The following is a 13,611-nucleotide window of genomic DNA, read 5'->3' as shown; positions in this document are numbered from 1 at the left end:
AACAAATTACGGATATAGAGAAGTGATTTCACAGGTCCCAATGACTTCGTTATAACAAAGTTTTACTGTATAAGTGTTCAAGATAGTATTTAGTTCAATTACATATAAAAAAATATATAGCGATCAAGTTGAAATTGGGAATCTCAAATATTGATAATCTTGAATGACATGGATATTTCAAAGTGAGTTGGATTATAAACTCAACCACTTTTATTACCTCTAAGGTAGTATCTCTAATCCCTGGATATCCCAAAGCTCTTAATTTTCCTGTCTCCGTTGTCAAGTTCAACATATCAAGGTTAAACTGTATATACGTATTGTATGTACCATAGTAATATAATAATAGTAATATATCTTACTAGTCACATTTTATTTCATGATATATCGGGGTTTTTTTTTTTTTTTCTGAAATGAACATGGGATGGGTTAATGGAAAGTTTCATTCAATAATTCATACATTTGAATTATTTTTTTGCTACTCTTTAATTTATCTATGACAAAATTAATATTACTCATGCAGATGTAACAATTAATTGTTTACATATCTTTTTGCACATGTTATGAATTAGAGGTAGATTATTATGTCAAACAGTAATATGAATATGTAAATGATGGATGCATTTAAGCAATGTCAATGCCCTCAAAACTTTTTCCACTCCAAAAAAAAAATTAATTTGGAATAAAAACTGAAATGACTGAATACATTTTATCTGATTATATAGTTTCAAGATTTTGAAACTGTCAAAAGCTCAGAATTAATATTGATAAACTCTTGATAGAATCTTCAACTGTACTTTAACAAATGACTTTTAATCATTAATAATGACACAAGATATACAGTAGGTTTTCAAACACCGGAAATTTTCGATCAGTTTGAGATAATACACGAGCAAAAATCACCAATGATTAATTACCTTATATTTTGTAAAGTGTTTACTAATGATAATATTATCATACAACTAATTTTTCTTATACCGAGTGTTGGTTTTTATAAAAAATTTTCCCCTGCAAAATTGAATTGGTATTTGAATTATCAAGCTGATTTGTATTATTTATTAACAAAAAAAATTAACATACAATTCATTTAAAGACATTGCAATAGAATCTGTCAAATTCGGCACACATGAACAGGGAAAAAAATGCATCAGAGAGTGCATACAGTGCAAAACTTGTCAATGGATCCAAAATATCATAACTATGAGAAAAAAAAAATTCCACACCCAATACTCTTGCATCCAAGGACGTGCAATTATTCAGGTATAATATACATGTATTATCATCATCAGACCCAAATATCATTATTGATGAATAAATTATTTTGTAACACTGGAGATATATAATAGTTTGGAGGCAGCATGCGTTAACACTATCACCTATCTGAGGAGTTTACACAGAGACAGTATTGAGGCAGGCAGACTCTCCTTCTAGAAGCCGAAACTGAACTTTTATCAACTGTTCTCAGATCCTAATTCAAAGGAACGTCTTGGATAAGTGGTATTTTTGAAATCAGGTGTTCTAGGATGGAAATCCACACTCTATCAGAATAACTGATGGCCAATAGGTGCCTCCGATCTTAGTTCGATAGATAAAAAGGAAAAATTCTCTTTTTCTTCTCTGATTTACAGAAGAGAAAGTAACTTGGTGGTTCAAACTGGAATTCTTAAAAGTATATGGACTTTATTTCCTAAAATTTATATGTGTTTTGTGCATTAGTGATTTTCTCAGGCTTTGGATATTTGCTATAATGAATCATCACTGTTTTTCCATGACATCCTGTATTTATGAAAATCAGAAGAACAGTTAAAATAAAGATTCTGAATATATAAATTTTTTTATTTAATAATATCAATCAAGATGACATGCAGAGTTCCTACTCTTATAAAAACTACAAAGGTGCCAAAATTAGCCATCAATTGATGAGCCAAAATTTTTTTCAAGTGTGTGCCCTCCTGTTGAGCTAATCTTTTAATCCAGAGATTAACATCAGCATTAATCTTCATAGAAGAGAAGCTGAAAGGATAACGGTATCGGCCCTCATTCTATTTGTTTCCTCTCTGTATTGGACCAGTCAGATAAACAATTGACTGCAGACACAGGTATGAGGACTGCATTGATGGAATAGATTGCTACTCTGTGTTGTGCTACTGGGGAGAGAGGACCAATTTACTACTGAATGTGATTCATGGACTTCAAATGAAAATAACTCCTCAACTCTCATAGTGTCTTCATAGATCAGGTAATTTAATTGTGCAAACTTTATCTGATTTAAAGTTAAAATATTTATCTCAATGAGCCTAACATATAACTTAATTTTAACTTAAAATTTAAAGTTATTATTACCTTTTTTTGTCTCCTTAAAGGAATGGGATCAAATATTTTGGGAATAAAGGTTTTTAGATAATTTTAAAGTTCATTCTTTTCTGATTCCTCAAGAATATAGAAAGACATATTGCTTTTGGGGAGAAAACAATATCTTTCTTGAAAATAAAAAAAAGAAATGAAATATGTTATTAATGTAAAACATGATTAATTTAAATAAATCTATCACTTCAATGGGGAAAATGACTTTTGATCAATATATGTTGCATATGTCAAATACATGTAACTTCTTTTTGCCTCAAAAATGTTGCTTTTTGGTTTATTAGTTCATACATATTCATTTTTTTCTCCGCAGGGAAAAAAAGTTATAAAAGTCGGAAGCAAAAGTAATTCTTTCAAGTGAGGAAAATTGATTTGTAGGAGAAGTGGAATTTTTTGTACTGAAACTGGACAACATTGAAAATTGGGAATTTTTACACAGAAAATTCACCAAGGATCTTCTTTTATTTCAGCTCATATGGAGTGTGCTTTCACCAATGGGGAAAAAATGAAAATCTGTTGTTCATCAATTAATCTGAATTGAAAAAAAAATCATTTGAAACTCAAAAGAGGAGCAAATTTTTTTTAAATGCCGATTGGGAATGTACCAGCATATGACAACATCACATTTACCCACGGAATGTTTGTGCTGGAAAACACCAGTTTTAATCGTAGGATCCACGGATGCCAATTTGATGCGGGAGAATTCAATGACACGGACAACTGTACCAGTATTCTCTCCATTGAAGATGATCAGAGGGGGTACAACTGGCCCATTCTACTCCTGACCCCCCTGATTTTTTTCGGAGTGGGAGGGAATATTTTAGTGTGCATGGCCATTTCTATGGAGAAACGTTTACAAACGGTGACCAATTACTTCCTTCTATCCCTGGCCATTACGGACCTATCTGTCTGTATCATTGTGATGCCATTCACAGTAGTAAATGATTTTACAGGTAAGGGCAGGTATGATGGCAAACTTAAATAAAATCAAAGAGCAACGTCCCATGGAGAATAATAATCAATTAATTACAAGCAAACAATTTACCATAAACAGGATTGTAAGTTATGCTACCCTCTCTGAGGGCAATTTTAGAAATCTTGAACTAGATACTTCCGTTTTCTGAAAAAAAAAAAATACCAATTACTAATTGTCAGGGGGTGCTTTAAAATAGAAATGAAAATTAGCTTAATCAACTCTGCAGCATGCAGCTTTGAACTAGAGCAACTTGTTAAAAGGAGATAAAGAAACTGCAGGGGTTTTTCGCTATTGTTTTTCTTTCATTAACATTGGCTTCCCTCACTATACGGCCAGTGTCTGCCACTGTAAAGGCTTAACAGAGAGCAGACCCGTACTAATCTTTCGGTGAAAGTGATAGCAGAACCCCCTAATGTGAAAGGTTGTTTGCAGAATTTGCATAATGCACATTCCTGGTGGAATCGCAGAAAGTGTCAAAATTGTCTCGGAGAGAGAGAGAGAGAGGAAGAGAGAGAGATTTGTTAATTATTCTTAATTCCTGAGAGAGAGAGAGAGAGAGAGAGAGAGAGAGAGAGAGAGAGAGAGAGAGAGAGAGAGAGAGAGAGAGAGAGAGAGAGAGAGAGAGAGAGAGAGAGAGAATCTGTAAATCAGAATGTCTGAGGAGAGAGAGAAAAACTGAAATGAAAGAGAGCAAAAATTAGAATCAATTTCAAGCAGAATGACACACAAAACTATGAAATATATTTCTTTTCTCCTTTTCCTAAAACTGAATAAGAAATAAAATGTGCATAAAAACCCAATGCAAAATTAATTTCTAACATTCAAATAAAAAATAAGTGTAATAAATTCAATTTTCTATAAAAGCGCTAGGCTACTACTTGGAATTACATTTTTTTTCTGTAATTAAAGTCTTCAAAAGTAAATGCAAGGCATCGGCCTAGTAAGAACTATTTGATATACTGAATATCCAGCCTCCCTCTCTTAGATCGCAGAAAACGGGCTGAGCTACCAAAATGAGAGATAGTAACTGCTTTCTCTGGATTTCATATAACTCAAATCTTTACATTTACTGAAATGTTCTCTGTTAATTAATTTACAATGATGCACCTGAGACAACATCAAATCCAGGAAGTTATCAGATTCGTGAAGGGCTGGACTTTAGCTGTATGCTTATAATCAGAAAAGCTAATAGCTAGTAGAAACTGTGTCAAATAATATTTAAATAAGATGAGGTACCAGACCTACATAGTAAACTTATTCCGTTTCCTTAAAACTTGCATGTATTTTTTCCAAAATGATGGCTTATCATGGGCTAAATAATATGCACAGTAATGCTCAAATTTCCTAAATAAATATCAAAATCAGCAATTAATTCATTCTAAACTTAACTGAGTTGAGTGAGTTCTGATGAAAATTTGCACAAAAAATGAATGTTTCTTAACAAATTATTCTCAACTTGATGTCCCATTCTCTGAAATGATTTTTCTTTTTTCATCCTAGCATTTTTCTCCCTAGATTGATAATTATGCACTGTGCATGATATTTTACAATTTTTTATGCATAAATTTGGCTCTAATTATGAGATAAAAAAGGGAACAATCATTGCAAATACATTCCTCCCCAATAATTATTGGGTGTAATTGATGGTCTACTTAAATAACACCGATATCTTGTGTGCAAAAAAATTATCTTAATATTGAAATGGGCAAGAGAATACATGTACTAATTGTGTAAGATAAAGTGTCATCCAATTTCGCTTTAATTAACATCAACATTAAATGTTAAATCACTAAAAAGATAAACCAGTAATTGTAAATAATTGAATGCAGCATCATCCCATGGATGCTCAGACTATAATGCTGCCACTTCTAAATCACATAAAAGCAATAAAGATTTGCAGGAAAGTAATTTGCTTCTTGAAAATAGCATTTCATTTTCTGTAGATGCATGTATTCCCCCTGGTGATAAATATGTCGTGTGCAAATAATCTTTCTTCATCTAAATCATCCCCTCTCAAGTACAGACACATAGGGTGATTACAAATTAAAAGAAATTTTCTCATCTAAAGCACACTAATTTTTTTCTCACACTTTTCGATGCCACTTATCTTTTATAGAACAGATTGAAAAACCCTATACATCAATACAAGTACATGCAACTTTAGCTACAAGATCATGTGTTAGAAATGTCAGCTGCGATAAAATACCCTATTTTGTTTTTCATCAAGATATCAGAAAAATCTGATTTCTGATATCTGTGTACAATTCCCCCCACGAGTATCCCTAAATAATTAACCCTCGACAAACGTCCAGCATTGAATATATCAACAATCTGAAAACAATTCGGAGCTTTCAAAAGCCTGAAAATGCATGCCTTCCAAAAAACTCATCCAAAGGGGAAATTGTCTGACATCAGGGTAATATTTCTTAATACAAAAAATTCCTTGCTTTCATACTAAGCAAAGCCAGCCTATTCCCTCTTTAATATCTCTACTCATCTTTCATGCAAGCATGAAAGAAGGGAAAAAAATTATCGCAGAAGCTGGTCAATTCCAATCTCTCTCTACGGTTCCTTTGTTCTTCCAGGAATTGCTCTGGCCTCTGTTAACCTTTCATTAATTGTTGCTGTTTAATATAGTCTGCAGAAGGTGCTTATAAATATGGAATTTCTCCCTCTATATTGCAATAATTCAGCTGGGAAAAAAAAAATCAGTCATTTTGATGAGCATTCACCCCTACCATGACACCGACCAAGACCTTATTTATACCGAGTTAATCTAATTTAAAAGGGTTCGAAGGATCAAAGTCTCAGCGCCATCTACAAGGAGTACACACTTCATACACCAGGACTAAATGCACTCCGTTCATTTCAACTTCCTAAATAACTGCGTATGACCTTGTTGAAATTTGATTAAAAATCAGAGAAAGGTGACTGAGCGATTTATAAAGGGAGATAAGTCTAAATTGAGTTCCTTTATTGCCGATGCTCAGCAGGATACAATGAGGTGAAATCGTTTTTCCCGTCTCTTTGAAGTCAACTCTAAGGGTTCTAAACGATATGCCTGTTATTGATGATATAAATGCTTTGAAATAATTTTTCCAGAGATTCAGCACAAGATGAGAATGCAACTACAGAGTGATTAATAGAGTTTTGTACCTAATTGGTCGTGCCGACTACCTTGACAAAGGTTTAGGACAGAGTTTATGATCATATTTATAGTCCATAGGTTTGTTAGTTACTATACAAGATGAACAGGACTGTATAATATATAATGATCAATTACTCTAATTATATTGCAGGCCTATTTGAACAAAGTGACCTCGAACTGCCATTATTTTCCTTGAAGAAAAGTTAATCAAATTGGAGAACATATTTAGGGCAGTAACACCTTATTGCACTGGCAGACTTGTAGACCCAGGGGGGCTAACTCTCACTTTTATGACCAAAAATATGCATATTAAGATTAAGAAATTAATTTTCTATTGTTAGATATTGTGCAATTATTATTATGTCCCCCAGGCCCTTAACCCCCTCCCCCCTTTCTTTTTTTTTTAATTTGGAACTAATCTGCAATTTTTACCTTCTTTCACTTTCTATCAGCTAAATGTAAAATAAGGATTAAAGTAACCCTACGTCTGTGGCACCGGAAACAAACTACGCAGATACCAAACAAATCCACATAGTCCTTACAATATTTTAGCATTCAGTCATAAATTCTTCAGATTAGTAATCAGAACAGCAAAGACAAATTCTTATCATGTGTAAGATGACTAGGAATTAACATGATTTCTGCAATTAGGTAACACCATTCCTGCAGATTTTCTGGTATATATCTATATCATAAAACTATGAAGCTGATAGACTTTCTAATTCTGAACAGATTTATTTATGAATCAAAGGAATAGTTTTATGAAGAAAATAATAATAAATGCACTGGGAGCAAAGGGGAACATAGTAAGAGCTCATAGTAAGAACAATATTTTAATAATATTGAAGTCTCCATTGAAATGAATGAAAATTCATATATACAGTTGTCGCCCTCATGGCGCACTTGGGTTAGAGTGTCTGCTCTAGAGTCTGAAGTAAGGAGACGATCCTCACATCCCGGGTTCCAATCCCACTGTGGGACGTGGAGAGACTGGAGACTGGTCCTTCGTATGAGAAAACAAGGTCCCCTGTTGCAGTAGGTGCTATCACAAAAAAGATCCCTCACTGCTCAATGGCCCTGAGTGCCAAGTATAGGACAAAACTTGCAGCTCTCCACCGGCAAGTGGTGGCGTCTCCAAACAAGTGAAAAATTCTCAAGAGGGACGTTAAACAACATACAATCATTCAACCAATCAATATTTCAAACCTAAAAATATTGTTAAGTTTTTTTCTTTGTCTCATTGAGTTTGAAAGAAAAAAGATTTTGACTGCTGTATATAAGACCCTTCTTTAAAAAGTTTTGCAGAGCATGAGCTCATGTGAGTTAGTTGATCACTTAAATAGCAGATTGTGTTTTTCTCTTTAGTTAGATTAATTATCACTAGATGTAATGGCTTAGAAACTTGTTGAAACAAATGAGAAGGATTTATGAGATTTCTAATATCACATTTTTTGGCAGCAACTTAAATCACCACGGCTTAAAAGTTGTAATCTGAATGGAAATTTCCCCCAAACTTAATACAGAGCCACAAGTTCTCTCTCTCTCTCAGCTTTCCCTAAGTTTTCATTCTACTTTTAGCAGTGTGATACACTCACTGCCTCCTCATTTTAATTTTCACCTGCCCTTTATGCAGGGAATGTGGTTAATTAGAAAATATCTCACACCTCACATCCAAGGCAGATAGCTATAGACTGGAATTTTCGTATAGGAAACTTGATTTACTTTGCAACAGATAAAGATTTAATTAGGATTCGTCTGTGCTTCACTGAATTTTTTTCTTGCCATTTCTTATTTAGCTATATCATATTAACACCTCTAAAGCATCATTAGCCCAGTGGAACAGGGAGAAGAAAAAAAAATGGTGTACATGAAAATATTTTTTCAACATTGGTCAGAATATTGGCCTGTGGTGAAAACATGACAGCTGGAATGTTTGAATTTCTGTTGCCAATGTCAGTGTTTCTTGTTTATGATATTGTGCCCTATTAAACCTGATAGTTCTAAGAAATACAAAAATGTGGGCCTGGTTCAATATGCTAAAGCAGAAAAAACACTGGTCTGGGTCAAATATTTACTCCACTAATCCTGATAAATAGTCACTAGGTACAGACTAACATAAAACATTATATATACCATCACCATTGATTCCATCAGGTGTAAGTCTAAATTTCACTTTTGGTGTACATAATACCACAAAAAATTTTAATTTGATCCCCCCCCCAAAAAAATTGTCTTTTTTGAGAACATTTTAACTCTATGACAAGAACAATTTGGGAATTCAAATCCATATTTACCATCCAGTGGAAACCCTCTTTTCAGATTTCATGTTATATTTTATGAGAAAGCCAATTTTTACAATTTTCGAAATGATTAATTCAAGAAATGCACAGCTGAGATTTGCACACAATCTATACATGCTAAATAGACACTCAATTGTCCAAAACATCCTTAAGTCGTACAATCTGGCAGGAAGCATTAACTGATTTGACTTTTTTGTTTTCTAATGGTTCATTTGTTGGTCAATTCGTTTATCTAAGGTGAATGGAAGTGGCACTACCCATGCATTTTACGAGTCTTGAAGTGTGTTTACACACCAAAAGTTACTCAGTGTAAAAATTTATACTTATTCTTTTTTCATGTCCTATCTTTCAATTTTCATTCATGCGGAAGCTAATTATGCATGTACCGTCGAGATTCGTTTCCTGTAAAATTTGTTTTTCTTACACAAAGGTCTTTGACTTTTGTATCCAAAAAATTTTACATAAAAAAAAAATGATTTCACTGATCATAATATGATGAATCCGATCATAAAAAACCTGAATATTACAGACATTGCAAACCAGTCCCTGAAAAATACCTCTGAATTAAAAAGCCTGCTCCTCTCTATGCGTGACCAATGCTACAGCTGACAAGAGTACATGAGAAATGATCAAGATAGGAAGAAATCCATTTGTCTGCGCTGATTAACGACTTACTTCTGCCATATTTTATCATATAGCTGAATATGATGTACCGGGGAAAAAATAATAATATACGCCTCCTCCTCTGTATCGCATTTCCATAACTGTCATAGTGTCTTATTACAGGAAGAAAATGCTACCGATATATTCTTGTATCTACCCAGGCATGTCTTTTATAGGTGTCTCGTATTACAGACAGGAAATGCTACAGATATATTCTTATATATCTACCCTAAAATCCAATTCCATTATTGAAGTCATTGACTATTATAGTGCATGCTCACAATCATTGGAAAATATGTAAATTAAATATTTTTATTACATAATGCTTTTCTAGAGTTTGACAAGAATTAACTTTGCATTCAGAACAAAATCATTTAACTCTAGTGGAAAAATTGATTTGTGTAAGATTGTCTTTAAGATCACCAGTTTGTATGAAAAGTCATATGATTTTTGATCGAATTAAGAGCTCAGATCTCCTTAAAGTCAACAGACTATGAACCAGTCTTAAAGAATTAGTATTAATCATCAATCTCATTTAGCCAGAATTATCCTCCAAAATAACACTGAAAATCCATAATAAACGTAACTCCAGCTACCAAGATAATCGCGTAATCAATTACCAACCATGATGCAAATGGTCTCTTTTCAATGCAATTCCGAAAATTCAGACCAAGGTTTATTGTCCATGGAAGGAAACAAGGATTCCCGCAATAAAATTGGACGTACAATGGAACGATGGGTCCTTGGTCTAAACAAGGGGACTATCCCATATTATATGTAATCTTTCTTTTTTCTATCAAGGTCCATAGGGGCACGACTATTTATTGACAAATAACACCAGAAGTGAATGGAAAAATAAAAGCCTGATAGCCTTGAATATCAATTATATAGAAAACGTTATTCAAGAGAAGACATTATAGGATTAAAAAACTCTGTAAACAAATTTACTTTCTATGTGTTTCTATTGATAAAACATATTTCATATAGGATATAAACAATTTTTGCCAAATAAAATGTTGTCATTAAATGATTTCCAATTCAATCATCAATTGGAAATATTAATTTATTACTTACGAAAAACCTTGATTGCTTTTTTCACAACATGGAATAATTAAATGATAAAGCACATTCATATGTATTGACAAATCGCAAACCTTGGGCATCACCAATATAAATGTAAATTCTGATCCTTATCATGTTTGTTTTTGTCCTTTTATAGTTTTGAACTCCTGACCATTTCTTCCTACAGTAAAAATACGCTTAGAGTGAACATGCTTACGGCAAATTGGTGCTTATAAAAGTGATTTTCATTCATTGAATTATTTATTCCAGTTTTTGACTTCCTGTTTGCAATGACTTATGGGTGCCCTCACATTCACTCTGATCCTCATTTAAACAAGTTTAGAAGTTCATACAAGTATTTTAAATGTTAATGTGTATTTACATGATGAATTTTTTAATTACAATGAACAACTATCACTGTTAAGAACAGGACTCAAATACAGTTTTAATAGAAACCTTTTCTCAAGTCTCCTAGCTTAAATCTGAATTTATATTTCTTTAAAAAAATTGCTTGAAATTTCTAATTTTAATAAAATGTTTGATTCAATTTTGCAAAACATTAATATATTTCATGATTTTTTTATCTCTTTTTCAGGGTACTGGTTTTTTGGACCAATCATCTGTAATTTATACGTCACTGCGGACGTCTTCATGTGTACAGCTTCCATCCTTCATCTTTGTACCATATCACTAGACCGATACATGGCAATCAAATCACCTCTAAAATCCAGAAACATCTCCAAATCTGTGGTCATCATCAAACTAGCAATAGTGTGGGTCATTTCTCTGGCCATTTCTAGTCCCATTACCATACTAGGTTTCATTAACGAGAGCAATGTGTACTCTAATCATCACTGTGCATTATCCAATGGTAATTTTAAAATTTATGGATCTGTTTGCGCTTTCTTCATTCCGTTATTTATCATGGTTTTTTCTTACGGGTTGACACTGTATACTTTGATAAGCCAATCACACAAGCTTCATGCTCAAGGAAAAGAAAACGACGAGCCTGTCATTCGAAGATCGTTGAGCCGGAAGCCATTGAAACACGGGACCAGGGTACGATTTCAGGCCAGAAAAAGGAACAGAAGTCATAATCAAGAAGAGGCTGAGGACCAACTGTACACACCTATCATCAATCGCAAATCCAACCCCAAATCGTCCATGCATTCAAGTGTAGAGAACATTTCAGAAACGTCTAGTCCCCGAGGCATGGGTGCCTCATCACCATTAATAGATAACCAGCAACTCCAATCCCCCCCAAATCTCATGAAAGAATTAGAAATGTCAGACTCCAATTGTCATTTAAATCTGGACCAAAGCCCAGGTGATAAGTCCAAAAAAGTAAAACCGTGGACAAGATCGAGACTAATTATACCGAACGGCCACACAAGCAACCTTAGGGGACTTGTCAAAAAACACCAACTGGTCTTAAAGGCCACCAACATCTTGCTATTAAAAAAAGCTCACATAAAAAAATTAGACGATGTTCATACTGAGCAAAAAGCCTCTAAAGTGATAGGAATTGTGTTTATTATATTCGTGGTGTGCTGGGCGCCATTCTTTGTTCTCAATATCATGACCCCCTTGTGCGAGGACTGTAGCTTCGAGCCTGCATTGTATGCATCCTTTAACTGGCTTGGCTTCATTTCAAGCACACTGAATCCCATCATTTACACCATGTTCAACAAGACCTTCAAAATGACCTTCAAGAAACTTCTGTTGTGTCGCTATGACCGTATCCAACGTAAACAGAGAGTGCGGAGCTGGATTCTTAGCAACGGTTCTCTTTACCACAATGGCTCCGATTCTAATAATAGCATTGATAAGTTTGAAACACCTTGTTAATTTTTCATCACTGGTCACAAGGTCATGACCTTGACCTGTGAAGAGGAATATTAAAATATGGCTGCAAGTGGAAATGTGAAGAAGGATATACCTTTAGGTTTTAAATATTGCATATAAATTAAAGTGAGATTTTCATAGATTTTTCTGTTCTTTTTTAAACAATGACCACGCATCTCAGATTCAGACTTTCAAAGGTTCAAATTCCTTTCAATTAGTCTCAATTTTTAATGTAAAGATCTTGATTAATAAATGGACCTTGGCTCTACTTAACAGTGAATTTGATATTACTTACTAAAGATATTTCAAGCTGTGATAAAATTAAAACTCCATCGATTTTGATATTATATTTACTTTGCATGTTTCATTGTAATCAAATTGCTATAACATTAAAGTATAGCAAAACCATTATGGGCGTTTCTTATTTACCATAAAAAGTTAATGTTTTTAATTTTCGTAGACTTCTTCCCACTTGACAACAAAGGCAGGTCACTGATCTATAGTTATGAGGAATATCTGCGTGACAATATATATTTTGCATAAAAGGGCACCCCTTTGACATTTCATGTTTCACGGTGCTAGCTTTGACCCTCATATTATATTCTAGTCCGCCACTCCTTGGTATTACGTCTTTCATTTGCAGTACCCACGACATTTATTACAAAATTCCGAGATAAAAATAAGTAACCAATTGATTACTTATAAGGTTTAAACATGTTCTATTCGACGGTCTAATGATTTATCTGGGGACCCTTTAAAGCATAGGATTGAACTACGAAGTAACCAACATAAAGTTCTTCATCAAAGGAAAATGTGGAACAAAGAAAAATCTTCACGTCATCAGTTTTTACGTAAACACATGACACGGGTACACCCTATCCCTACTGCCCGCATGACCTGACCGCATCAAAGGGGAACACTTCCTCCCTAAATATCTATTTCTGAAGTACGGCAGCAATTGTTATTGAATTATTATTTAAATGCTTCGGAGATGAAAAAAGTTCCTGTCATAAAAGAAATTGCTCTTGAAAGGAAAATTGTTTCATAAATCATGAATTATGTGGGCATGCAGTCTTGGTGTGTTGAAACATATATCTTTATATTTTATATATATTGTTCAAGAGTACTACAGATAATTTAATACGAGAATTGCAATATCATATCTCCGATATCATTTATCCAGTAAAATATCAATCTTCAAGCTGATTCCGATAAAAAAGAAAATTATTACATTCTATATATCACTGATTCAGACA

At 33.6% G+C, this 13,611-nt stretch overlaps 1 protein-coding gene across 2 annotated transcripts; it reads left to right on the top strand.

Moving 5' to 3' along the window:
• The first annotated feature begins 1,329 nt into the window (after positions 1–1,329).
• Positions 1,330–12,498, top strand: LOC134234206 (5-hydroxytryptamine receptor 2A-like). Of its 2 annotated transcripts, none has more exons than XM_062716263.1 (3): positions 1,330–2,236; positions 2,832–3,314; positions 11,106–12,498. In XM_062716263.1, exons 2-3 carry the CDS (start codon positions 2,948–2,950, stop codon positions 12,356–12,358), a joined length of 1,620 nt encoding a protein of 539 aa, XP_062572247.1. In that variant the 5' UTR covers positions 1,330–2,236; positions 2,832–2,947; the 3' UTR covers positions 12,359–12,498. The 2 variants fall into 2 exon arrangements, with proteins under 2 accessions (XP_062572247.1, XP_062572246.1); XM_062716262.1 differs by having other exon boundaries at positions 2,675–3,314.
• Positions 12,499–13,611: the final 1,113 nt, after the last annotated feature.

This window comes from Saccostrea cucullata, unplaced genomic scaffold (genome assembly GCF_032062105.1).
Source record: "Saccostrea cucullata isolate Sc308-1 unplaced genomic scaffold, CSIRO_AGI_Scuc_v1 ctg329, whole genome shotgun sequence".
NCBI classification, from domain to species: domain Eukaryota; kingdom Metazoa; phylum Mollusca; class Bivalvia; order Ostreida; family Ostreidae; genus Saccostrea; species Saccostrea cuccullata.
Note: the sequence above shows the minus strand (reverse complement) of the source record. Positions and strands in the feature narration are given on the sequence as shown.

Bases quoted from the DNA above. Each gene is read 5' to 3' on its own strand.
- LOC134234206 (XM_062716263.1), top strand. From the start codon at position 2,948: ATGCCGATTGGGAATGTACCAGCATATGACAACATCACATTTACCCAC. The intron at 3,315-11,105 runs GTAAGGGCAGGT...TCTCTTTTTCAG, and splicing joins AGTAGTAAATGATTTTACAG to GGTACTGGTTTTTTGGACCA.